The sequence below is a fragment of the Oryza sativa genome, chromosome 2 (assembly GCF_034140825.1).
Source record: "Oryza sativa Japonica Group chromosome 2, ASM3414082v1".
NCBI classification, from domain to species: Eukaryota; Viridiplantae; Streptophyta; class Magnoliopsida; order Poales; family Poaceae; genus Oryza; species Oryza sativa.
Genome location: NC_089036.1, coordinates 26,558,476 through 26,585,573, shown reverse-complemented (window position 1 = coordinate 26,585,573; position 27,098 = coordinate 26,558,476). Strand labels below are relative to the sequence as shown.

The 27,098-nt window shown below is 40.9% G+C and overlaps 2 protein-coding genes across 2 annotated transcripts; one reads left to right on the top strand and one right to left on the bottom strand.

The window, feature by feature from the left end:
* The first annotated feature begins 7,237 nt into the window (after nt 1-7,237).
* On the top strand, nt 7,238-8,792 carry LOC4330151 (salt tolerance receptor-like cytoplasmic kinase 1). Its single transcript, XM_015767169.2, has 2 exons — nt 7,238-7,757; nt 7,867-8,792. The coding sequence occupies exons 1-2, from the start codon at nt 7,361-7,363 to the stop codon at nt 8,565-8,567; spliced, it is 1,098 nt and encodes a 365-aa protein (XP_015622655.1). The 5' UTR covers nt 7,238-7,360; the 3' UTR covers nt 8,568-8,792.
* Nucleotides 8,793-13,690: 4,898 nt separating this feature from the next.
* On the bottom strand, nt 13,691-19,588 carry LOC4330149 (aldehyde dehydrogenase family 3 member F1). The gene is made up of 10 exons (XM_015768105.3): nt 19,051-19,588; nt 18,863-18,931; nt 18,660-18,756; nt 15,541-15,747; nt 15,284-15,408; nt 15,083-15,187; nt 14,819-14,979; nt 14,652-14,742; nt 14,409-14,558; nt 13,691-14,323 (listed from the first exon to the last, which is right to left on the bottom strand). The coding sequence occupies exons 1-10, from the start codon at nt 19,282-19,284 to the stop codon at nt 14,087-14,089; spliced, it is 1,476 nt and encodes a 491-aa protein (XP_015623591.1). The 5' UTR covers nt 19,285-19,588; the 3' UTR covers nt 13,691-14,086.
* Nucleotides 19,589-27,098: the final 7,510 nt, after the last annotated feature.

Below are 27,098 nucleotides of genomic sequence, written 5' to 3'. Positions count from 1 at the left end.
GTATGCTTTTCACATTTTTGCATTGGTTAATTAGCAGTCTGAAATATGTGCTTTGCATTCCCGTATTACTAGTTCCATTCAAGAAAGTGAATATTCCTATGAAGCAGTTGACACTCACAACTATGCAGTACCCATACCATACATACAGGTTGGTGTGTCTCAGTGGCAGGTACAATACGAAATAGGATCGTCTATCGTAGCATGTGGCTACGGCAGAGGACAGTAGTAGGGGTGCATTATGCATATCATCTAATGCCTTATTCATCACAATGCATGGTCCAGATCAAAGTGCTACAGTACATATTTCTCTCAATATACAGTACGCTCTCTAAATATGAAATATAAAGCGTAATTGTTTTCTGATAAATCAACATTTTTTTAACTAATAATTGAGCTAACAATATAGTTTGTGTTTAGTATTATTAGATTCACATTTAAAATTATTTTCACATGATGTTAATTTTGTTGTTATTGACAATATATTATGAAATAATCAATAGTCAAACTATAAGTGGAAACCGTGTAAAAAGCTAATGCGTTTTATATTTTGAAACGAATGGAGTAGTTCACAGTACTGCTGCACCTATCTGTAACATGTTAGGGTCCCTTTGTTTTAAGGAAAAGCAGAGTAATTTTGGAAAAAAATCATTCCTAGAGATTTTTTTTCCTACTTCGAAACAAACTAAGTACACTATTGAATCTTACAATACAAGTATTAGAAATCTCATAGAAAGTTTTCTTTAGGTCTTTGTCTTTTCTTAAATTCTAGGTGCTGTTTGGTTCGGTAAAATTCAGCCCGCACCCGATTCCAGCGCAAACAGATCCGGTTCCCGTTGTTTGTTTGAGACGCTCCGTAATTGGATACCTTGGAACCCATTACAGGCCCAGTTCAGAGGCGATACCGCTCGATCAGGAGCGATAAGCGTTAACGATACGGAGAGGCAACACGAGAAAGAATCAAGCGTCGCCTCCGCCGCTCCCCTCGACCCACGTGTGAGAACCAAACAAAATCTAAGTTTGCCGTAATCTGATTACAATCACGGTGCTATCTGATGTCCTTACCGTTTACGTTTGCAATCTCCAACCAAACAGCACCCTAGAGTTTTCCTGCGGTCTAATGAAATGATCATTAGTACATTTTGCCTATGTTTTGTAATACTTTATTTTACAGTTGCATTACTATACTGTAATTTCTCTATTTCTTTGTTTTCTCGCTCCCCTGTTTTAAGGGGGGTTTACCGTTTAGTGGATTGATTTACTAGAAACCACACGCAGCTATAATAATCTCTACATTACTGCAAAGGCTGATACGTGCATAGTGAAATAGGTGGTTAGATCTTTTTTTTTCTTTAGAAGTAGGAGTAGGTGGTTAGATCGATCAATGCTTAAAAAGGGACCATTTCAAAACATCTAGCATGACAGACAGCTTTTCACATAGGCCTAGTCATCGCTTCACGGGAATTCCACATGAAAACCGTAGGATTCTGGTTACTATAGGATTCGGCACTGTAGTGTCCTTTGATTATCAGGATTGAGGTACAATAAAGTTGAAGGAAATTTTCCTATGGGATCATTTCCCGGGAGAAATTAGAAAAAAAAACACTCCAACCATTTTTTTCCCATTATGCGTGCATAGGATCAAGGATTTAAATCTCTAGGAAAGCAATAGCTAAGATATCCTAATTTTGCCTCTACAGAATCTCGAACGCTAATAGCTGGTCTTAACGGGAGATAGCCGCTAAATTAACTTGAGTTAGCGCCTTAGCAACAGCTAAACCTTGATGATGGGCTGGAATTTGCTGCGGGCTAAGACTGGCCCTTATCCCTCTCTCATGTGAAGGTGTAAACCCTAAGTCCCTCTCTCTCTCTCTCTCTCTGTCTATCTCCCCCTCCTCTCCTCGATAGAGAAATAGGCAATGGCGGCGATTGCGGCTTGCATCGACGGTGATGGCTGTGGCTGCGCCCGGTGGTGGCGACGGTGGTGCCTAAAGGCGGCGGCTGAGGCTGTACCCAATGGCGGCGACGGCGGCGCCCGGAGGCGGCAGTTGCGGCTGCAACCGTAGGTGACGACTCCGGCGGCTGCGGCTGTGATCGGAGGCGGTGGCTGCGGCTGCACCCGGAGGCGGTGGCGGCATCAGCGGCGGCTGCGGCTACACCCGGAGGATGCGCCGGAGTTGGTGGCGGCGGTTGTGCCCGGAGGTTGCAGTGGTCCCTCCCCAGTCCCCACAATTCTTTGTTCTTTGATTCTTTCCCAAGCACTGATGGTGGCAATGTCTCACGGAGGCTGCAACAGTGGCGGCTGCATCCTGATTCCTGACTCCACAGAGGCCCACTCCTCTCCGCCAAGCAAGACATGCAAGATTTTTTTTTATTCCTATGATGAACTGTTTATTCTACTGTGATGAACTGTTTATTCTGTGACTCATGTTCAATTTTTACAAAATAACTAAATAGCTTAGCTGCAGCTATAGCCCACTATAGCTGATTGTAGGTGATGAAAACTCTAGCAGCTAAAGGGCTTAGGTGGAGATTTAAATCCTTCCACGGGATCGAGGTAAATGAGAAGCCAAATACAAAGACGACATACTGACGAGAGAAAGTAATAGTTTGTTCACATTTGGTGCCAAAATGAACCTTACCAAAATTTGACAATATACCAAAATTTTGGTAGAATTGGCTTGATAATGTTGCCAAAATTCCATATACATTGTCAATATTTGATAATAAACTAAATGTAGCCACATAATTATCAATTTTACCAAATAATGGTATGGTTGAAAATATTATCAATTTTAACAGGCCCTAAATGACAAGCAAAATCAACATGGCAGCTATTTTACAGTTCCTAAAATTTCTTTTGCTATGAAATTTCTATACTGCTATACCTTTCAAAACAACTACTTTCACAATTTTCTTACTATATTTTATAATCCTTTGTTTTGCAGTTGTCTTTTTATGTGTTTTTTTTCTGTTTCTATGTTTTTTTGCTATGATCTTTTTTCTATGTATGGCTAGCTAATGTTTCGAGTGTATCCCTTCTTGCAAAATACCAGCATAGCAGGAAATGGAAAGATTTGCTGAACTAGCTATTTTTTGGCGTCTAGTACACAGCTTACACTTACACAACTACATGATTTTGTACCTATGATTTGCTCAAGTTGGGGTGGCCGGGCCATTACTTGTACTCCTGGTTCTGCCGTTGCCCATTCGAGCCATAATCCGACACCACCTTGATAGAGCTGAACCCACCACTATTTTTAATAACACAATCGCTTCAAGCACATGGTTTTTAATAGATAACCGGAACAGGGAGAGGATCACGTTTCTTCGTCTCTGTCAAGAGACTAAAAAAGATGAATTTGACGAATTTCCTTTGTATCGGGATTGCTATATACCATTCGATAGAAAAATGAGAGTAAAATCTTACTATATGTTGATGCATGTTCTGTGGTCCAAAATTGTTCGAGTTAAAAAAAAATGAATCAAACTTGATTTAGTTTGTTTCCACATTTTCTTTTAAAAAAAAGGCACAACATGCATGATCTCCATCAGCTTTTTGGCCATTCATCCAAGCTACAGTTGCTGCAGTGGCTTGCGACGGAACGTAACAACTCTTGGGCGCCACCAGAGTTTTGGACCGGATAACGCTCCAATCTCTCTATCCTCTCCTCCGACGCAACAAATTAAACCGTGAACAAGTACGCACCAATCGCATGACCTTTTCCCTTGCTTTCCTTTGCTTGTCACGTCAAGGCCATAACTATGTGTTTCCATGCGCACACCAATCATGGGTTAAATCGGCAACCGCGCGCGAGTTGCTGCACGAACGCGCACCGGACGTGGTAGCTGTTCATGCACTACCAGCGCTACACCCCCACAAACATAACAATTAATTGGATGTTAAAAGCCCGTTTCTTAGAGGACGCTCTGTCCGGTTAAAGTTTTGGTTCGTCGGAGCAGGTGATTGGCAAAGGCTCTGATTTTGTACTACGTCGAATTCTCCTGGCTCTGACCGGATAGCAGGGCGTGCATGCAGGTGTTATAAAGGAAAAGGTCTACTGTACGTAATCATTCCCCCAATCGTAAAATCAGATACAAAATATTTTCTAACTTTTAAAATCAGTATAAACGGTTCCTTAACAATGTTGAGAGCCGTCAAAGTTCCGCATACATTCGGCGGGGTTGGGGCTCAAAGAGTAGGGAGACGACTCGGAGCCACTCGTTGGCAAGGGAGTCGCCGAAGAGGAGCGCACCAAGAAGTTGAAGGCCTCACTCTGGGCGATGGCCCCACCATCTCTGATCTGATCCCAATCTGGTCCTCCCTACCATCATCGACGACCCCTCCATAGTGTGGCTGCCTCCTCCCCAACACCAACATCTATGGAACAAGGACTCCGATGACATTGACTTCAATACCACATTGGCCCAAACCATACCACCCCATGCCTTCTACTCAGCCGCCGTTGTGGCTAGCCCCGGCGGTAGCACCAGTGCAAGTGGTGCCGAGGAGCGACGACTCCTATTCCAACAGTTGTGGACGAAGAAGGATGATATTGTGATCCTCCATGGAATTCACGATGCAACGCAAGACGACGTTCGCGTCGCACCAATACAACACAGACCCCTTATACGAGGAGATGCGCGATGGTTGCCACCCCTTTCTCCACCTACGACCGTCCTAGATAAAGATTGGTAAGAGAGGGAGAGGTGGGGAGAGATGTGAAAGAGATAGGAGAGAGGAGAGGTTGGAGGTAGACGACATGAGCTCTTGACATATGGGTCTAACCTTTTTTTTCTAACTATAAGTGCTACGTAGACATCACGCAGGATGAAATCTAGTCAACATGCCATCTCAGCTTAAGCCGATCTTAATTGTGCCTTGGGACTACTTTGTACTGGTTTTGGAAAATAAAGAGTGCGTTGTACACCGTTTCACGGCTAAGGAGTGACATTAAAACTCGACCCTTAGATAAGAGGTGTAAAGTAGACTTTTTTCTTGTTAATTTGTTATAAATGGTACTCATATTTGGCCCATTCATGGGAAGCATTGGGCTAGAAACTAGAATCTGATGGCCCAGCTGTAACGTGTTCAACGGTATCGTGTCCCGTCCTAAGACTTGAGAAAGAAAGGCCCAATTATTCAGGAAGGCCCAGAGGGCTGAATCAGTTGTGTTCCGTACATACAGCACGTATTGGGAGGACTTGAGGCCCATATATTTTCCAGCAGACCGAAAACCCGAAGTGCGTAAGAAGCAGTGCAGCATTTTCATCTGGATACAGCTGGAATGCTGGATACAGTAGACTATTCACGATCACAAATTAAAATGCTGGATATTTTATAAGTGAAATACTTCTGAATATCATTGTATTCCATATGATAGCTGCATACGACATTCACACCATGTTTGTTTTAAGGGAAAACATTCACACCATGTCACTATCCTATCGGTGAGTGTATATATATCTTGTCGTACCGCGCGTTTCTCTCACAACACGTTCATCGATCTATTTGGGCTGTGATTAGTTCCACGTCAAAATTGAAAGTTTGAAGAAAAAAATTGAAAGTTTATATGTGTAGGAAAGTTTTGATGTAAGTTGGGAACTAAACTCGGCCTTGTTCTATTCTTTGTGTTTAGTTTTGAACTCCTCTTGCATGCGCCAGTTATCTCTTGTTGAGACTAGTATCTAGCTAGCTTGAGAGGTCTCACAAAGTCTCGAGGTCTCAAGTTAGGGCTCCTTCTCATCAGCTCTGAGCAAGAAGCTTCCAAAGTTGAAGTCTTTTCCATCATCGCACCAACAACATTCTTATGTCAAAGTAGTACCACGGTTCGTTAGTTGGGTCAGGTAAGGTTAGACCCCGACGAACCATCCTGTGTTCATGTGACGCCTGGTTAATCAGCTGCTCCCCCCGGTCAACATCTCAACCGCGTACTCGCGTAGCCCCCTGCTGTCCCCACATGCATGTACGTGCTTAATCAGTTTGCGTTGCGTGTTCATGCACGCGAATGCATGCCGATTATTGTCTCCAAACTGGACTAGACGAGTAGTACTAGTAGTAAAATTTCACGGAGCCAGTACACTGAATTCGTAGCAACGCGTTGAATTTTACTCGTAAGATCAGTGTGCTGCATACTCCTCTGGGAAACCGGTGAAAAACCCCGTTGAAATGGTGGGCATTCTGAGTATAGGTACCGATCTGAGGGACCCTTGAAGGATTGAGAAAACGTAGAAATAGAAAAAAACATAAGATTTTGATAGGAACGTAATTGTAAAACAGAGGATTGTAAAACGCAGGAAAAACAAAGGAATGACCGTTTGATTGAATCACAGGAAAAACATAGGAATTGGATGAGAGAGATAGACTCAAAGGAAAGTTAGTAAAAGGTTGAAGCTCTTGCTAAATTTCCTCCAAAATCTCTATAAGATTGTTCATTCCATAGGAATTTCAAAGGATTGGATATGATGTAATCCTTTGTTTCAAAGGGCTTCATAGAAAATTTTTCTATAGGATTGGAATTCTCTAAAATTCCTATGTATTTCCTCCAAATCAAAAGGGCCCGAAAGGAATCTCACTCGGTAGCTACCATGTGACTGCATGCGTGAGCAAATGGTATTTACATTTTGTTATCTCTGTGGCGCGGTAAGTAAGCACGCGCACGGCGCACACGCTGTCGAAAGTGAAAAATGGCTTGGCACTAGATCGCTCACAAGAAGCCGGACATTTCCGTTTGGGATGTTACTTGCCCTCGGATACCATCCATCCACTAGCCAGCCAGAAATGTTTTAGTATGAACAAAGGCCATGACCTGGAGGAGATAAAAGGCGCTCTCATCAGTCTCTGACAAAAAGGCGAGAAAATGTCTTCGACTTGTGCCTGCCGGTAGGACGTCACATTCCACGCATCCATATCTAGCTAGTGCGTCCCCGCAAAGCGGCTTTCGTCCAAAAAGAAAAGAAAGAAAAAAGTTTTAGTGGTACGAGTAAAATACTTGTCCGAATTTAAGCACACCCATGACCACGCGGTGCTGCACCCTCAACGTTCCGGTAATCCTATTGGCGCACAGGTTTAGAACGAGACGCATGACGATATCAATCACCCACCCACCTAAAAAAAAAGTGGCCCGATCGATCGAGCTCGCATTTCTTTATGCACAATGATTAGTTGAGGTCCACTCGAGGGGAGAGGTGCGATGCAAAACCTCGCGGTATATAGCAACGGCGCCACTAGGCTCCGGCTGATCTAGGTCCCCGTTGCGCTTGCACCACCTGCTCTCCATCGCGATCGTAAGCGAAGCCGGTATCAAGAGGGCGTGTACTCGTGACATCGTGTGTGTGCGTGTGCGCGAGCGCGCGCGGCAAGATGTTGGACGGGTGCGGCCTCTTGGCGTTTGCCCGCTGCTGCTGCGTGGGAGGCGGCGAGATGGAGAGCGATGCACGCGTGTCGGACGAGCCGGGCTGCGGCGGCGGCGGCGGCGGCGGCGCGGGGTCGGTGGTGGAGAAGGGCGGCGGGGTGGTGGCGAGGCGGTTCGGGTGGGCGGAGATCGAGTCGGTCACGGGCGGATTCTCGTCCCGGGTGATCGGGCAGGGCGGGTTCAGCACCGTGTACCTCGCGTCGCTCACCTCCTCCCGCCTCGGCGCCGTCAAGGTGCAGCGCAGCAGCGAGCGCCTCCACCGCGCCTTCTGCCAGGAGCGCGACGTGCTCCTCTCCCTCCGCCACCCCCACGTCGTCCGCCTCCTCGGCTACTGCGACGAACGAGGTAAACACGAAATCACTCGTCACCTCATCGACGAACTCTATCTACGAAATCTCCAACTCGTTTTGAGTTAATGCGGCGGCGGCTGACATGAACTTGTTTCTGTGTGCAGATGAGGGTGTATTGGTGTTCGAGTACGCACCGAACGGCGACCTCCACGAGAGGCTCCACCACCGGAGCGGCGGGAAGAGCCGGACGGTGCTGCCGTGGGCGCGGCGCATGGCCGTCGCGTTCCAGGTGGCGATGGCGCTGGAGTACCTCCACGAGAGCCGGGACCCCGCCGTCATCCACGGCGACATCAAGTCCTCGAACGTGCTGCTCGACGCCAACCACGACGCCAAGCTCTGCGACTTCGGCTTCGCGCACGTCGGGTTCTCGGCCGCGGTCCGCCCGCCGTCCGGCGCCACCAGGGCGTGGGGCCGCCCCGTCATGGGCTCCCCGGGATACGCGGACCCGCACTTCCTCCGCTCCGGCGTGGCCACCAAGAAGAGCGACGTGTACAGCTTCGGCGTGCTGCTGCTCGAGCTCGTCACCGGGCGGGAGGCCATCTGCGCCCAGACGGGGCACCGGCTCACCGCCGCCGTGGGGCCCTCGATCGGCGAGGGCAAGCTGGCCGACGTGGTGGACCGGAGGTTGGGAGGTGACTACGACGTCGAGGAGGCCGCCACCGTGGCGGCGCTGGCGCTGCGGTGCGTCAGCGACGGCACCGGGCTCCGCCCGTCCATGGCGGAGGTGGTGCGCGAGCTGCAGGAGAAGACGACGGCGTTGATCTCAGCCGTCGGATCCAAACCAAGCGATAAGATGGTTTCATGAGTTACCCGTCGAAAGGCTGTAAATAGCATGTTAGGGAGGCTCCAAAAGTTCATTTTTTTTTACCTTATCTCATCATCATCAGTGGATTAGTTGAAACTTTGGGATCAAGTAGAAAAATTTTGTGATGTCATGCATGGATGCGGTTATTGTAGGCATGTAGTGGCCCATTAACAAGGGATCTTGTACATGTTGTTGAAAAGATATACATGATTTACCTAATCTAAACATGTGATCTTGTGAGTACTTTGAGACGGATTATTGATAAGAAAGTCAAACTGGCATTCAGCAACGAGGAATTGAACAGATCTTCCTAGCCGCTAAGTCTATACTATTGCACGCATGTGAACAAGGTTAATTTAAGAGAACAAGCCGCCACACTGCAGAACAGCAGAAGTTTACTTGGCTAGAGCAAATATTGGAAAAAAAAAACAAAATCTCAAAGCAAAGCAAATTCCACTATCCATGCTGCCATGGAATATAAGCTTGAGCCAATGAGTAAATATACTCCCTCAAATTTCATATTATAAATCGTTTTGATTTTTTCTCTAATCAAACTTCTTTATATTTGACCGAGTTTATGGATAAATTTGGCAACATCTATAAAATCAAATTAGTTTTATTAAATGTAACATTAAATATATTTCGATAATATGTTTATTTTGTATTGAAAATATTACTATATTTTCCTATAAATTTGATCAAATCTAAAAAAGTTTTACTAGAAAAAATTCAAAACAACTTATAATATAAAACAGAGGAAATAGATGATATATTTCTACATTAACGGGAAACTGCTATAGTCTCTTGAGGAGTATCCCCTCGTTTTGTCAACACCATCTAAATAGTTAAAAAAAACATTGTCAATATTCATACAACATATATACCACTCGACAAAATCTTAAGATTACAATTAATTCACATGTCAAAAAATAGAAAAAGACAAATTGAACATATAAACAATACCGGTACTATTTACATATTGATTTATCCTTTTTATTTTCCTACTAGTGTATATTGAGTTTGAACTCAATTTTTAGTAGAGTAATTTTTGTAGATAATAGATGTTACTACTCTCTACATTGTTTTTATTCTTGAATTTTTCACAATAATTTACATTAAATTTAATTAAAAAGGTATACGAGGGAATATCCTCAAGAGATTATATCCATTCCCCTACTTCAACATGTACAAAATCCTGTTACCCCCCCCCCCCCTCTAGATAATGCGTTATTTCCCCCCTTTAGAAAACAAAATATTGCACCTAGAAACATTGTACGCTCGTAAAATCCCAAATTGAAAAATGAACATCATCTATATATACCGCTTCATTTCACATGGCAGAGGAGGTGCATGCAGAGCCATTTCTTTTTACCAAATTACCAGTTCATAAATCATAAGCCTTCCCGTAGTGTTCTTGATTACACTGTTTTTCCTAATCAGTTTTCTATGCATCCCCCAGATCCCCTCCCATACACCTGCACGTTTTCCAACAGGAGAAAACGAAATACAGATCTCTGCAAGGCCAACATGTGGAGCGCGCTGCTTCAAAACGAGGCATGAACCTGACCAGGTCATATGGAACCTTGGAAAGAAAACGCACGAAGAAGATGGCATCGATATATATTATTGGTCGCTGCTGTTGACACCCCAACTGAACAGCTAGGCTAGATCAGGGACGACGACGGCCCTGGAATGAAAACGACTTTTATCGTTCGGAAAAGCCTTCGAGAAAGACTACAGGCGAGGGCGAGCAAATCATAAATGTGTCCTATATATGTAACTGTTAACAAATCGTCCCCGGTCCATTTGGTCACCTACTGTAGTGACGTTAATTATAATAAGCTGCAAGTTGTATGCATGATTAGCGTTGCATATACAGTACAGCTGAATGAATGTAGGGGAGCCGTGCAACTAATGCAACGATATGTCCGAGTGTACATCACTCATTCCCTCTAATTTTGCTTAAGAAAAATCATTACCGTTCGCGCTGCCTTATTATTAACTAGTTTGCTTTACGAGATGCCGAGTGCTCCTTCTGTCTCAGAGAAAATCAATTTCTAAATATGAATTCAGATGAGTTGATTTTGGAAATTCTTTTTTTAACGGGAGAAGTATTACCTTAATTCTCAAGTACTACATGTCATCCTAAAATACTTGCGGTCAAACCTTAAAATCTTAAATAACAATTAACATAAAACATAAGGATTTAACATAGGAAATTGGTATTAATATATTTATCATGAAAAAAACTTTCATACAGTTATATTTTTAATATAGCTTTTATATACATGTAATTAGAAAAAGTAGCGACGCATGCGGTGACTTTGTCAATCTCAGGATTTGCCGGCCCAGTCTTCGAAGATGATCATAGGGATAGGGTTTGTGTGCGTGCGTTCATAGGGGTGAATGCGCGTGCGTTGTGAGTGTCTGTGTTATACTGTGTAATTCTAAAAAAAGAAGAAGAAAAAGTAGCAATGAAACATGTGTATTTGAGATTGTTTCGATGAATACCTCACAAAAACTGGCCATGTTGATACATCACAGTGTCATTAAATCTGAACATTTTATAACTCCCAACTAACTAAATTAAGTGGTTGAGATATTTGTTAATAAGAAGTTTGTAAGAACTTTTAAGTAGAGTAAGAACTTTTAAGTAGAGATGTACCAAGAGGTATCATCATTTTTAGCAAAAATTTTAGTACACAAAGTACTGAGAGAGATACTAAATTTTACACTAACAGAATATGATATCTCCAGGTACGTTCTCTGGGTCGTAAATTTGCTATTTTAAGTATGTGCAGCATGGCTCATGTCAAAATTTGGGTACAATTTATCTTTTTTTAAGAGAGAAGGATAGAGTTATCCTTTCGTCTTGTGTAAATTGCAGCCAGCATCCAAAATTTTACGGACCCATCGTTTCGCTTATTCAGGGGAATAAGCGAACGGCATATTTGTAAATAAAAAATAATTTGTGAATAAAACTTTTATATATGTGTTCTTAGCAATCTAAAAGTAATGGCTGAAAAATAAACTTCGATGAAAAAACCCAAAATCAACTCCAAATTTAAAGTCGAAAATTTAAATTTTGGCTGATAAGTATAAGCGAAAAGATTATACTACATACTCTAACTCAGTATCCCAAATTGATTATTTAATTATAACTACTTTATGTTATTTTAATTAATATATAAATTAAACATCAGATAATTAATATGTATAGTATTTTTTTAGTAATTTGTATTCTAGGTTCCCTACGGGATAACCCACTTGCAGTCTGCAGTTGAGGGTCCTGGAACATTACAGCGGGGCAGTAGGGTTCATTGAGACACGGGATATGTAGCTGCAAGGGTTGCATCTACTGCCCAGTGCGTTCCGCGAGGCTGGCTGGACAAAGCCTGATCATAAAATACTCAAAGACAGCGTGGTTTCAGAGCAGCAAAGCTGGTGGTTTATAGCATTTTGCTCGCCCCCAAAATCCCCACTCACATGCAGTCCAGAATCCAGATCGCTTAATTCTGGAGGGTGCAAAAGTCTCCCTGAAGCTCTCTGTTCGTCAGCGACGGATCAACCGGAAAACTGATGCTCGCAACGTGATTCAGGAGTAGGCATAAGGCATTATTCTTGATCGCTTGGCATTAGCGTTTAGGCAAGCTGTTATCCTGCTCGCTTACACCAGGCTGGGTGCAGTCTGAACTCTGAAATCCTCGTTCGTTTGCGGTTGTGCTCTGCTCCTGCCACATGGGGGAATTGATAGATCTCTGTCTGTGCTCGTCTTGGTTTGATTAGTTATTAACGGATAACGTGTTGCATCATCGATCATTCTTTATGCGAATAGTAAACTGTGGAAATATTGTGCAATTATTGTTGAAAATGGCAACGCTCAAAACCTACTTTGCATGACTATTCAAAACTCTCGAGGGATGTCCCCTCATTGTTTGCATGTCACCTAAATGATTATGAAAAAAATTAAAAAAATTTAAGAAGATGTATTAATATATGATATATCACTCCACAAACATGCAAGTTCAAATTTAACTTATACATCTCGCAACGAAAAAAACAAATTAAACTACAGTTAGTTAACGTATATTCACAGTCAATTTTGTTTTTTTCATTGCGACTTGTAGAAGTTAAATTTTAATTTACATGTTTGTGGAGTGATATATCACATGCTAATACATCTTCTCATTTTTTTAAATTTTTTTATAACCATTTAGGTAACATGCAAACAACGAGGGGACATCCCCTCGAGAGTTTAAAATCCACTCCCCCAGTGCCGATTGTACTGATGACAGCCTCACAGGACCGGCACCATCTCATTCTTCAGTGAATGTATGGACGGAGCCCTTGTGTGAAGGTACATCCAATGTATACAAAATTGTACGGTTTACCGTATGCGGTAACCTTTTCAGTTTTTAAACCATGTTATATTTTACTGCATGCGATTAATTTAGTGTTAGCTAAAAACTTAAAAAATATATTAGTATGATTTTTTAAAAAGTAGTTTAGAAAACGTGTGCGTAAAAAAGAGAGGGTAGAAGGTAAAAACTTGTAGTTGCAAACACAGCCTTAATCTCCCTCCAATATTCCAAGTGAAGTACTAGCATTTTTGTGTATGCTTTAGATAAATTCACATAGCATATACCCCCTTGGTCCAAACCTAGGCCTCAAAAGGAATTTTATTATAGGATTTGAACGTTTTAAAACAATCTTTCTCAATAGCTTACCTAAACAAGGTCCATTATTTGGTTAATCTTGCGTTGACTGAGTAAAACATGTATTTACGGAAGTTTTCACCAGCTCAGCGTATTTACTGTTGCGTGGTTCAACCCAAAAACTTAAGCTGAAGAGAAAAGGTGGACAATTCACTTATATTCCAACACTTTCCCTCAAACGAGACTCCCTCAAATCTCTAGCGTTCACTTTATATTCCAACACTCCCCCTCAAGTTTCTAGCGTGGAATAGAAGCGGGTTGTAACTTTTATTTAATTGCGCGCCAGACAAGATTCGAACTCGATATCTCTGGCTCTGATACCATATTGAGTTGCATGAACCGACCAGTTCAACTCAAAAGCTTAAGCTGATGAGGGAAGATGAGCAATTCACTTTATATACCAACATCTTCAAAAGCTATTTTTTTACTTGTATTAAACACTTAACCTGCTAGACAATGCTAGGATTGGCCTTGCTGAGGATCCAAAGCACCCTTAAACTCTTTACATATCTTCTTTTATGTATAACATGTCGGAGCACCCTATTTCCACTAGTCATTTTTTTAAAAAAAATAAAACAATCCCTCCCTTTCTTTCCAAAGAGTACAATAAATAAGAGCATAGAACGTGACAATACAATATGCAACTGAAGTATAGTGATACATTATCACATCACACAAGGTAGAACCGTATATAATCCACGTGTTTAGCTGTAGTATATTACTACTACTATATACTACTATATAGTAGTAGCTTCTTTCTCTGCTTACTTCTTCACAGCCGAAATCTTTCTTCGGCTGGCTTCTTCATCTCCTAAAGCCGAGCAGGTTGAAGAACAGCAAGAAGTAGTTATAGCTGAAGACGTGCCTCAGCGTCCCGATCTTTCTCTCATCCCATGGTGGGTATCTGAACATGAACTCGATCAGAAAGCTTCTCTTGAACACCGCCTTCTTGTGGCTGAACAGCTCGAATGAGTACTTGCCGTGGTACTGTCCGAATCCGCTATGGCCAACTCCGCCGAAAGGGACGCTTTCAAGAGCGTACTACAACATGACAGTGGCAAAAAACGATGAGAATTTTACTGCGGTACAGTTTTAGCTCTGAAACGGGGTGTGTGGCCGTGCATACCTGCACAACTGCGTCGTTGAATGTGACACTCCCGGACGACGTTTCCTCTACGATCCGGCGTTTCAGCCTCTCGTTGTTGGTGAAGGCGTACATCGCAATCGGTTTCGGCTTGGACTTTAAATACGCGATGCAATCCTCGATCTTCTTTACCTGCAAACGGATGATCAAATTGGTTCAGTCGTAGGTTGCAGATGTATGTGAAATCATCCACCCAGAAACTATGCAATCGTTGTCAGTGCGTACCGTGATGATTGGGAGAATCGGGCCAAATACCTCCTCGGTCATGACATCAGAATCAGCAGGAGGATTTAGCAGTAAGGTTGGCTCAATATTCCTGCAAGCAATTGGGAATGAAATCGTGCGGGACCAATTGTGTGCAGACGCTTGGCCAACAGGTTTTCAGAACTTACAGTTTCTTGGGGTCCATGTAACCACCGTGCACTACAGAAGCTGCCACCCTATTATCCTCCAGATAGCCACTCAACCTCTCAAAATGTTTTGCGTTCAGGATACGGGCCATGCCACCCGGTTTGGCCATGAACCTCTTAAGAGTTGATTTCAGTAGCTCAATCTACAGATAACAGAAAAAAAATGTGCAAGAAGAGACATTGTAAGTCACGGTGTTTGTATGGCAAGAAGTTTTACTGCGTAGGATTCAGAATGATGAACCAGACCAGAATCGGTGCAAATCTCTCCTCGACGATTACGTGATCGATGGCGATGCAAGCCTGACCAGCACAAGTCGACCATTTCGCTCCGATTATGCGGTTCACCGCAATCTGTGTCATTGGTGTACGGGACACTGTCAACCTGTCCTACAGTGTGACTGTATACTGCAGCGAAACTGAATATTGATGAGAAATTGAGGATTCTACCTGCCTATCCCTCTTACTGTCCAGCCAATCAACGATGCATGGGCATTTCGAACCCAGTTCAAGTGCAACCGGGGTCAAGTGTTTGACTGCTTTAGCCATGATAATGCGTCCTATTCTGGCACTCCCTGATCAAACCCAAGAAACGACCATTAGATATGCATTGAGAACAACTAGATTTACATAACTTTTCCGTCTGAAAAATGGTGAGAAGAGAAACAAATTAGAGGTGATTTTGCAGGCAATGGAATTTGTACTACCGGTGAAAAGAACCTTGTCCCATCTGTGCTCCATGAGTTCCTCTCCAACATTGGGGCCTCCCAGGACGACCTTCACTGCCCTGCTGTCCAGATACCTCGGGATGTTGGCGGCGAGGAACGCGGCGGTGGACGGCGCGAGCTCGGAGGGCTTCAGAACAACGGCGTTGCCGGCCGCTATGGCGCCGGAGAGTGGCTCCAACGCTAAGCCTGCAGACAGAGCGTACGGACACACGGAGAATGGCCAGATTTAGTGCAGTGGGCATGATTCCATTAATTTAGTTTGGTGACACTGGTGACGGAATATCCTTAAATTAAATACAGTACAATTAAGCGTTACTACATCCGTTTACAATTTTCATATTATAAGTCGTTTGACTTTTTTTTAAGTTAAATTTTATTAAGTTTAACTAAGTTTATAAAAAAATTAGTAACATCTAAAATATATAATTAGTTTCATTAAATCTAACATTACATATATTTTGATAATATGTTTATCTTGAGTTAAAAAATACTATTATATTTTTTCACAAATTTAATCAAACTTAAAAAAGTTTGACTAGAGAAAAAACCAAACGACTTATAATATGAAATGGAGGGAGTACATACTTTTATTTGCGGGGGTTATCATATTTATGTTCAACTCCTCGAGAAGCAGGAGAAATCACATTAATTTTTTTAACTACCCAACTAACTGCAATAATGTGTATTGTTCTATTGAATCTATATTTGGATCATATAGTATTTTTTTAAAAAAACAAAGCTTTAAAGAATCTGAACCATATTGCATTATTTCCACCCTTTTTTTTCTCTTGTAAATTTAAGTAGGCGAGGTACTACTTTCTCTGGACGAGGGAAATATGAAATAGACAATAAACCGTTAATTTGTCTCCACGAGGCCTCGATTGGATGGGTTTAGTCCTGGTCCAATCCACCCATCCATGTGGATGAGCTAGGACGGAGGCCCACCCAAACAAATCCTAAGGAGTAAAGACCCTGACACAGTAACACCCCAGTTGAAATGCATAGTTTTTATTTGTAATCCTAAATTTGAAATTGAGGTCCAATTCGAAATGTTGAATTCTTACATATTTTCTATACAGAGTACTACATTCATTTACAACAGAAACTTTCTTTCTTTAAAAATTTTATTAGAATTCAAGAGGTATTGTTTGATTTGCGCAAAAAAAAAGTAGTTGAGACCCATCTACATTTTGAATCATTTAGTATATGAAGCTTCAAAAGTGTTTATGAAGCTACTCCTTCCGTCCTAAAATATAAGCATTTTTGAACTTTGATACGGTCTCTAAGATACTACTTTGACTAACAATATCTATAAAAGTAAAATGTTTTAAATAAAAATAGTTACATATTATGATAGTTTGTTTAATGATAAATCTAGGTAACATCAAATTTACATGATTGATCTTTTATATTTTTTTTTGCTATTAATAGTCAAAGTTGAAAATGTTTGACTTATCACTATGCTAAAAATGCTTATATTTTGGGACGGATGGAGTACATGCGTCAACCAAGTCAACCAAAAAACTTGAGCTAATGAGAGAGAGCCAACGGTTCACTTCAAAACTCCACATGAATCATGTGGATGTTGTACCTTAGAGCAGGTACAATACCAGGCTATATGCCAGCTATAAACACATATCAAGGAAATAAAAAAAGAGAGATGAGCAGCGGGCTACAAATTTGTTGCTAGCTGCAGCACGGGCTCCTAGACAAAATGTATGTATGGCAGGTGGGACTATGTGCTAATAGTGTAGTATACGTTTATATGTTCTTATTGTATGAATTAGCTATTAAATTGATTACAAATGATTTGGAGCTAGTAGTTGATTGTACTATTAAACTTGCTCTTATAATACATGGAATGGAAGAGCTTCAAGTTTTTCATTTAATCACATCAGCTATCATATGAATTCCATGCCTGACTCTAATACCATATTAACGTGCATCATGGACTATTAGCCAACTCGCTTAAAAACTTAAGTTCATGAGAAAGTACGAGCAATTCAATTCAACTAACTTCATTAGCCAAGCATTTATAAAACTTTCTACTCCCTCCGTTTTAAAATATAGTAACAATTTAGAATGGGATTAAACTTATCCTAACACAACGAATTTATCATACGGTATGTCCAAATTCATGGTTTAGGATAAGTCTAATATTATCATAGGTTGTTATATTTTAGGATGAGAAAAATAGTATAAATTTTGTTTTTCTACAATATATCTGCATTTAGGGTAACCATGGAGTGCATTCCATTTCCCAGCTGTCAGATCAGGGGCATCAACGTCTAAACATTTGACCTACAGTAACCGTCACAGCTCTATCTACATACTCCTTCCGTCCAAAAAAAAAGACAAACCTTGATTTCCGTTTCCAATGTTTGACTGTTCGTCTTATTTAAAAAAGTTATAAAAAATTAAAAAGATAAGTCATGCATAAAATATTAATCATGTTTTATCATCTAACAACAATGAAAATACTAATTATAAAAAAAATCATATAAGACGGACAATTAAACGTTAACACGGGAATCCACGGTTTGCTTGTTGTGGGACGGAGGGAGTAATTCTTCTGGTACAGTGCTGCGATGAACAGTGTTACAGATTTCTGGACCACATCAATACATCATCTTGTGAACACCCAAGGGTGATGAGTGCAACTGATAACAACCCCGTGTGATACCAAATTGTCTCAATTGCCCGTATGAGTCGGTTAGATATATATCAAATCAATCTACATAGTATTGTGACCCGTGATTAACCTGTATCGAAATAACGTGATTTGTCGTTACAACCACGCACGTTCCTGTCGATACAGAGTCGTCTTCACTGCTTCGTAATGGGTTCTGGTAGGTTGAGTGGAGTGTAATAATAACTTAATCCACGAGGCAATTAATACCGTGAGATGATGCATATCCAACATGATAACAACGTGCCAGTCCCTGATTTTCGGGCGGGCAAGTGGGCAAGGGAGTTTATTTGTGATTTAACAGACACCTTTTGGCCATTATGGCAAAATATAACTCTAGAGAACTTGCTACCGAGAGATTTCTGCTTCTTCTAGAACAGAACAGAGTATAGGGTTTATTTCACTTCACCTAGTGGCAGATTCCAGCAGGAGAAAACGAGCACGACACCGAGCGGCTCCGGCACCACCATCGCGGTCGCAGGGAATGCAACCAACGGCGATTCCGCCTACAGCAAACAAAAGCACAGCGTAGGAGGCCACAGCCATGGTAACAAGAGCTAGTACCTGTCTGAAATGCATGCAGATGTAACACTGCACGAGCTTACTGCTCACCCTCTCCGAAGCCGCCCATTTCTTGAGGTTTTGCAGCGTGTACTTGATCGACTTGACAAGAATCCCAAGCTGAAGACGGTACATACAAAAACCATATACCAGCTTATAAACCAAATGCAGAGAGACCAAAGCATGCATGCATGGGACGGATTAGTAAACGTGTCGGCGGTGACTCGCTCGATCGTCACCTCGTCTCGGAACGACTCGCCGCGGTGCTTGCCGAGGTCGTCGTGGAGGACGGCGAAGATCTCCTCCTCCTTGTCGGTGAGGAGCCTGATGAGCGCCTTGAGCTGCGACTGCCTCCACTCCAGGTCCTTGGTCCTCCCGCTCTCGTACACCTCCCTCAGCCCGCTCACCATGCCGCCCAACACGACTGCGGGCTTCGGCTTCTCTCCCATGGCGGCTACCATTGCCGGGGCCATGCGCTCGCTCTCGCTTGCTTTTCTAGCTCGCTCGCTCGTGCACGTCGTGAACTCGTGGTGGGGGTCTAGTGTTTGGTTTCTCTCGGCTGGCGCGTGTGTTGTTGTTACACGGCGAGAGAATTATTGCAGGCGATTTGGCCTGATCAGTGTGGCGCACGGCATGGTGGGGTTAAATAGTGCACGAGCTGACGGGCGGGGCGCTGGGCGTGGCAGACAGGCAGTTGCGTCGCGATGCGCCGTCGCTCGTCACGTACCGGTGGGGCGGGCAGAGCCAGAGGGGAGGAGGGATAAAGTGGCGCTCGTTGATCGATTGCTAGCTGTTGCGGATGACACGGGTACAGTTGGGACTTGGGACCTGTTTGCCTTTGTTCCGATCCCTATCTTGGATCGTCAGCGTTACGGAGTTAAAGTTAAAATGTGAAGTGAAAGAGTACCGGCCTTCATTCGTCCTAAAACAAATGCAGCTATATACTAATTCAAATTTTGAGACGGATAGAGTAGCAGTCTTTATAACAGTGGAAGCGTTTGTTTTAAGGGTTTGTTGGAACCATATCACCCTAATTTTATAAAATTTAAGATATGCCACTCATATCTCAATGACATGTAGGACCCACATGAGTCAATAACACATGAGTCAGGGTGGAATGGTTCAAATTTTCCCTTGTTTTAGGTTTTCAAAGGTTAATTTATGAGTTCTACAACCAGTAATAAATGTGGGACTTTGAATAGGTAACTGCAGAAGTTCAAAAATAAATGTATTTTTTTAATTTCTTTTCAGGGACTAAAAGGGAGTCTGTTGGTAAAGAGAGCGTTAGAGTATAAATGGATCAATCATTCTTTGTCTTCACTTTATATTTTTATAGGTTGATCGCCTAGTATAACAATAGTATATTGTTTTGACGTAAATATGTAACACAATAAATTAGTGAACTATAAATGCATTTCTAAAGAATAGTGAACAAACTAGAAGTCCACCGACCTAACATGTAGTTATATACTCCCTCCGTCACATTTTAAGCGTAGCCATAAGTTTACGTGTTCAACTTTAATCGTCCGTCTTATTTGAAATTTTTTTATGATTAGTATTTTTATTGTTATTAGATGATAAACATAGTACTTTATGCGTGACTTATATTTTTTAATTTTTTTAAAAAAATTAAATAAGACATAGATTAAAGTTGGACACGAAAACTCACGATTCTATCTTTACAAAGAGAAATGATCTTTTATACTATAAGATACTAGGATGCAGCCCGACAGCAGGCAAACACTAAACTTATCTACACCGGATTGAGATCCAGACTGGACTGCATGTATTGTAAGCCGTTCATTTTGATGATCAAAAGCTCAGATTCATTACGATAGTACCTGTTCTTTTAACCCCACTGCTACTGTACTGAAACAACAGTATATAAACAATATTTATACTACAACAGTTTTACTGCATTACAAAGCTAATATATACCGTTTAATTTCAATCCAACGCAACATATACATTTGTTACTCTTTTATTGTGGAACAAAAGTGTGCGATCGTATTTTACTTTTTCATTGTGGATCAAGACACTATAGAAAACACATTTTTTCCAACGTAGGGGTCTTTTTTTCGCAGGCGGACATGATTCTTATAGCCAAATGACCGCCTACAAAAATATAAATCGGGGTGAAGTTCGCTGTCCGCCTGCGAAAATCCCACTTAAGCGGCGCCTGTGAAAATCATTTTCACAGGTGGACTACTTAAGCGGCGCCTGCGAAAATAGATTTTCGCATGCGAACCTTTTGTGGTCCGACAGCAAAAATCGTATCTACAAAAAAAAAACCCACCCTTATCTTCTCCTCCCACCCCCCACCACTCAACTCTCTCTCTCTCCCTCTCCATCCACTGACTCAGTCTCACTGACTCTCCTCTCCTCTCCCTCACTGACTCTCCTCTCCTCTCATCTCCGGCGGCGCGGCGGGGCCGACGACGGAGGCGACACGCGCAGGGCGGCACAGGGCGCGCGGCCGGCGGCGTCTCCCCTCGCCCCCTCCCTCCTAGATCTGGCCGGAGGAGGGAGGGGGGGGGCCGGCGGGGGCGACGGCGGCGACGGCCTGCGCGGTGCGGCGCAGGTCGGCCGGCGGCGTCTCCCCTCCCTCCCTCCCTCGCAAATCTGGCCGGGGGAGGGAGGGGGGAGGCCGACGGCGGCAACGACGGCATGGAGCAGCGGCAGCGACGACGACGGCGGCAGCGGCGATGACGACGACGGCGGCGGCGGTGGGTCCCCTCCCCTCCCCTCTTAGATCCGGCTGGGGGAGGGGGGCGGCGGCGAGGCGCGTGGCGGCGGCGGTGCGGCGATTTTTTTTATTCGTTTTTTTGCATTTTCGCAGGCGGGGCGTTGCCCCGACTACGAAAATCATTGATTTTCACAGTCGTTGTGTTGCAGGCGGACCTCCCTCCCGTCTGCGAAAATTAGTTTTGGCCGCTTGGGAAAATTGGTTTTCTAGTAGTGAGAGAATTGTCCTGCACAGCATATAAAGAAACCTGGCATCATAATTAAGGATACAAAGTGTGCCCATGAGCTAGGAATTCAACCCACGACCTTAAGGTTGAAACCACGTAACCCTTATCCAATCCCTATATTAGCAAGTGCATATCTACATTTTACATTTAGATCCTTTTTGCCAATGATCATAACATTATATAATTTGATACTCATAGCAGTGTATTGTAGTATCCTTCATCAACCCATGGCACATAGGTGGTGGTATTTGAATCTCATGAAGATTAAGATTAAGTGTTTCACGCAAAACGATGTTGTAATAATGTGTGATTAATTGAGTTTTAATTATTATAAACTTAAAAAATAGATTAATCTGATATTTTAGAGTAACTTTAATATAGAAAGTTTTCGCACGAAATACACCGTTTAGCAGTTTGAAAAACGTGATACTAGTATCCAAAATTTAATCCTCTCTTTACAGAGGAATCGAACGTGCCACGAGTATAGTAGCGTAGTATAGCTACTATACTACCTATCTAGGGGTACACGCGCGCAGAATAGGCGAGAGCGGCAACGTGCGTCAACTAGGAGAAAATAGACAATGATCTATCGGTAAAGTGATATTTCATCTTTCGAGTAGGCATCCACTTATTTCTTACATAAACGTTTTGACTGTGATCAAAATCAAACTATTTTAAGTTTGATTAAGTTTGTAAAAAAAAGTAGTAACATTTTCAACCCAAGATAAATTTATTATGAAAATATATTCAATAATTTGATGAAACTAATTTAGTATCTATTATATTATTAAAACAACCTGGAAATAAGGCACCACGTTCGCTGTGGGGGCTAGAAATTCCTATATTAATCGGAGAAAAAGAAAAGAAGAGTCCAAATAGAAATACAATCTAAAAAAGCTGAAATTCGGAATTAAAAGTAAGCAATATTGAAAGAGGAGTCCGTATAGGAACCTAATACGAGATTAATCAAATTCGGAATAAAAATAAAATAAAATCCTAAATTAGCAAAAAAAAGGAGAAGAGTTCGAGTAGGAATACAATTTTAAAATAACTGAAATTCGGAATTAAAAATAAGAAATATTGAAAGAAGAGTACATACAGGAATCCAATACGAGATTAATTAAAATTCAGGATAAAAAATAAAATAAAAAAATCAAAATTAGAAAAAGGAAAAGAAAAGAAGAGTTCAAGTAGGAATACAATTTGAATTAAATATAAGCAATATTGAAATAAGAGTAAATATAAGAACCAATAGTAGATTAATTAAATTCGGAATAAAAATAAAATAAAATCTGAAATTAGAAAAAGAAAAGTAAAATTTCAACTAGGAATATAATTTATAAATAACTAAAATTGTTGATAAAAATAAAGACTATGGAAAGAAAATACCATCTAAAACACATGACGAGATTAATTAAGTAACAGGTCTATATAGGAGCAGAGTGGTGGCGGTTCATGGGACATCTAAAAACTATTAATAAAACGCCAAACAAAATCCTAATGACGATTAAAACGAAGGACGATGGGCAGGTCGTGAATCATCGGTCAAGACGGTTGGCGGGGCTTCTAGAAAGTAAAAAAATAAACCCCAATGATAATCATATTTGATTTTTAAAATCTCAATTACAATAAAAATAAGAGGCAGCTGGCGGGTCGTATAGGAGTACAATGGCATAGCCACCGATGGTTGTGGGTCTTCTAGAAAATAAAAAATGAATTCCAACGATAGTTATGTTTGAGTTTTACAATCCCAATGGCAATAAAGAGTATGCGGCGGATGGGTCGTAGAGGAGTATATTGGCAGCGTTTGATAGGATTTCTATTATGAAAAAAATGAAACCCAACGGGACAATAAACTCTAAAAACTATAAGGTCCAATTTTTAAAGGTTCGGTCTTCTAAAAATAAAAAATAAACCCCAATGATAATCATGTTTGATTTTAAAATCTCAATGACAATAAAGAAGGGCGGCAGCGGGCGAGCCGTAGAGGAGTACAGTGACAAAGTCGCTGATGTTTTGGCGGAACTTCTATAAAATAAAAAAAATGATCCTAAACAATAATTATAATATATTTTAAATAATAATGACAATAAAGAGAAGATGCAATGGACGGTCGTAGAGGAGTATAATGACAGCGTTTGACGGGACTTCTAGAAATTATAAAAAACAAGTCCAACAGGACAATAAAGTCCAAAAAAATTTTAGATCTAATTTTTAAAGGTTATAAGAAGAATGAATAGAAACAGTGGTAGATTGAGCTATATAATAACGAATAATATGATAGAAGTAAAGGGTGCTGATGTGATTTTCAAAAACTATGAAATTTGAAACACGAGGATAATAAGGTTTGGCCATCTTAAGACATCGAGATAACTATTTAATAAATTTTAAGTGAAATCATATTAAAAAATATATAATTTTATATGGGTGCTAGCCGCGCAATCGCGCGGGCCACCCAGCTAGTTATAAATATTTATATATTTGTTTATAAGCTTAGTCAAACTTGAAACAGTTTGACTTCGATCAAAGTCAAAATGTCTTATAACCTGAAACGGAGGGGGTATCACCTAAAGAGTGATCCGAAAAAAATTGATAAAAAGAAAGACAAGATAAATTAATATGAGATATATTACTTCACAATCAAGTTCGATTTCTACAAGTTATAACAAAAATACAAATACAACTATATATGTATATAAACTATTTCAGTTTAATTTGTTCTTTTTTTCACAACTTGTTGAAGTCGGATTTAATTTTGAATGTTTCTGAAGTGATATATCTCATATTAATATATATTTTTATTGTTTTTCTAATAACTATTTAGGTGCTATAAAAAATGAGAGGATGTCCTCTCAACCGACGAAAATCAAATTCGGCTGGACTACGTTCTGTGATGATCAGGCTTCAGCTGTACATGATAATCAAAACAATTATCTAAACTGGCGTAGTGTCCCTGTTGTCGGGGCTAGGATCTACGTATTGATTATGCAGTTCGATCAACGCCTCAACTGTTTGATGTGCAGTTCAAATTCATTGGCAGTTCATTACTCGATGCAGATGGCGCCGTACGTAGCTGATGGATGGCTCTCTTTAACGATGGTTTTTAGAAGCCCCCATAATGAACGTCAACCACCGTCAACCAGACGATTAATTTGTCCCGGTTCTTAGCTACTGCCTGAGGTGAACGCCGACGTACACATGCAAAACGTTGCGACCCAATCCGTATATATAACGGGGGATGTGTACTGGTGTCAAAACTGATCAAAGAGGCATACGTTGGGTTGGATTTGGTTCCTGTGCAGTCCTTAGTATGACTGCAACCTAAGACAGTCATACTATAGCTGTAGGATACAAATCCAAAGGCTCAAATTTAATAAGACACTGTTCATACAGAAAATCTAGCAAAGACATATTATAGGAAGCCTACTGTAGCATTTAATCTAGACCTTCCATTGAGAAATTGAATGGACAAGATCTTGTGTAGTCCCTAACGTGCAGCTGTAGTTGGGACTGCATCTAATCCCAATCGGGTTGGGTCAATCAGGCATTAATTTCTGCCAAATCAGCAGAGACAGAGATTGCACGAGCACCAGAGGCAGTGACGTCGTTCCTACAGTATTATGGAGTACTTTTGCAGATGGGATATTAACGTTCGTCTATATCACCTCAACTATCAACCAGATAAAGTTATATCGTAATTGCGATGTTTAGAATTAGTTAGAATTAGGATCATTTGCTCTTATGTTTAGCTGAGGATATTAATGGATATATAATTTGTGCGGTTTGGGCGCCAACTGGAATGACCAACAAACATCTTAACTTCATAACTGTACCGACGTAGGTAGCCATCTGCACCGGCTCGTTGACTTGCAGGGATAGCCTTTCGGCCATCTCCAATCCTCCATGTAATCTGGTATCATACCAATGAATACAGATGTGGTAAGAGAGTTAAAGGAGGAGAGAAACAAAAAGATGAAGAAATCGTTTCTCATGTAAGAAACCAATCATGAATAAAAATAAAGGGATCGGATATGTGGATAAAATGATAGAGAAGAGAGGTAATTGGATGAGTACTTAATTTGAAAATATCATCCATTGAATATATAGTTTATATACCTAGTATCTACTCTGTCCTAAAATATAGCAACTTTTTAGTTGGATGTGATATATCCTATTACTACGAATCTGGACATGCGATATGTGTCCAGATTCGTAGTACTAGGATATGTCCCATCTAACTAAAAGTTGCTATATTTTGGGACAAAGGGAGTATATAACATGATAAGTACGGAAACTAATTGATGGTTTCTAGGTGAGTGATGACCTCCTAGGTAACAATTACAAAGAACTTGACATTAGCTCTTACTCCCTCGGTTCCAATCCATACAATTGGTTGCTGCTAAGTTAATTTAATATTGTTAAGTTTGATTAAATTTATAAAAAAAATATAGTGACATCAACAATATTAAATTAGTTTTATTAAATCCATTATTGAATATATTTTTATGATATATTTGTTTTATGTTAAAAATTTTGCCATATTTTTTTTATAAATTTGGTCAAATTTGTAGAAGTATGAATTAGTATAATTCCAAAGCAACTTATAATATAGATGGGAGTAGTTTTAAAGATAATGATGATAATTCGTTCAAAATATTTTACCTTCTCGTATCTTTCCTAAATATGAGTTGTTTTATAGTTTTTTTTGGCACTTTTTCATGATTTCTTTCTTACTACCTCTATCCCAAAATATTTATAATTCTAGATTATTTAGCATATATTATGGTTTAAGAAAAAAGACAAAGATGCCCCTCACTAAATGATATATAGGTAAGAGTGGGATGATGGCTGAGGGTAGAATAGGGAAAAAACCAAATCAAAAGTAATTAATGTGACAATTAGTACTTTAGTGCGATAATTATATTGGGACAAAATTACAATTATTATGAGATGGAGGTAGTATTACCCTTGCTAAATAGATGTATGTCGGTAACAAATACTATCTCCGCCCCAAAGTGCATATGCAAAACCCCTTATTTCGAGATAGAGATAGTAAAATACTCATTTTATTACTTGATGTAGAACTAAACTATTTAAGCTACTTTCATTAATTCTTGTGCATAAGTTGAAAACAACTTATATGCATGTACGCTGGAAATTTTGACTTACAGGCATTAACTATTTTTTTTCCAAAAAAATAGAGGTTGTTGAGGCAAGACAAATAGTTTACTTGTATTTTAAATTTAAACATTAGTCGCCAACACATAAGTTGCATATGTTTATATTATCTCCGCTATACAAAAGTTTAATTTCGT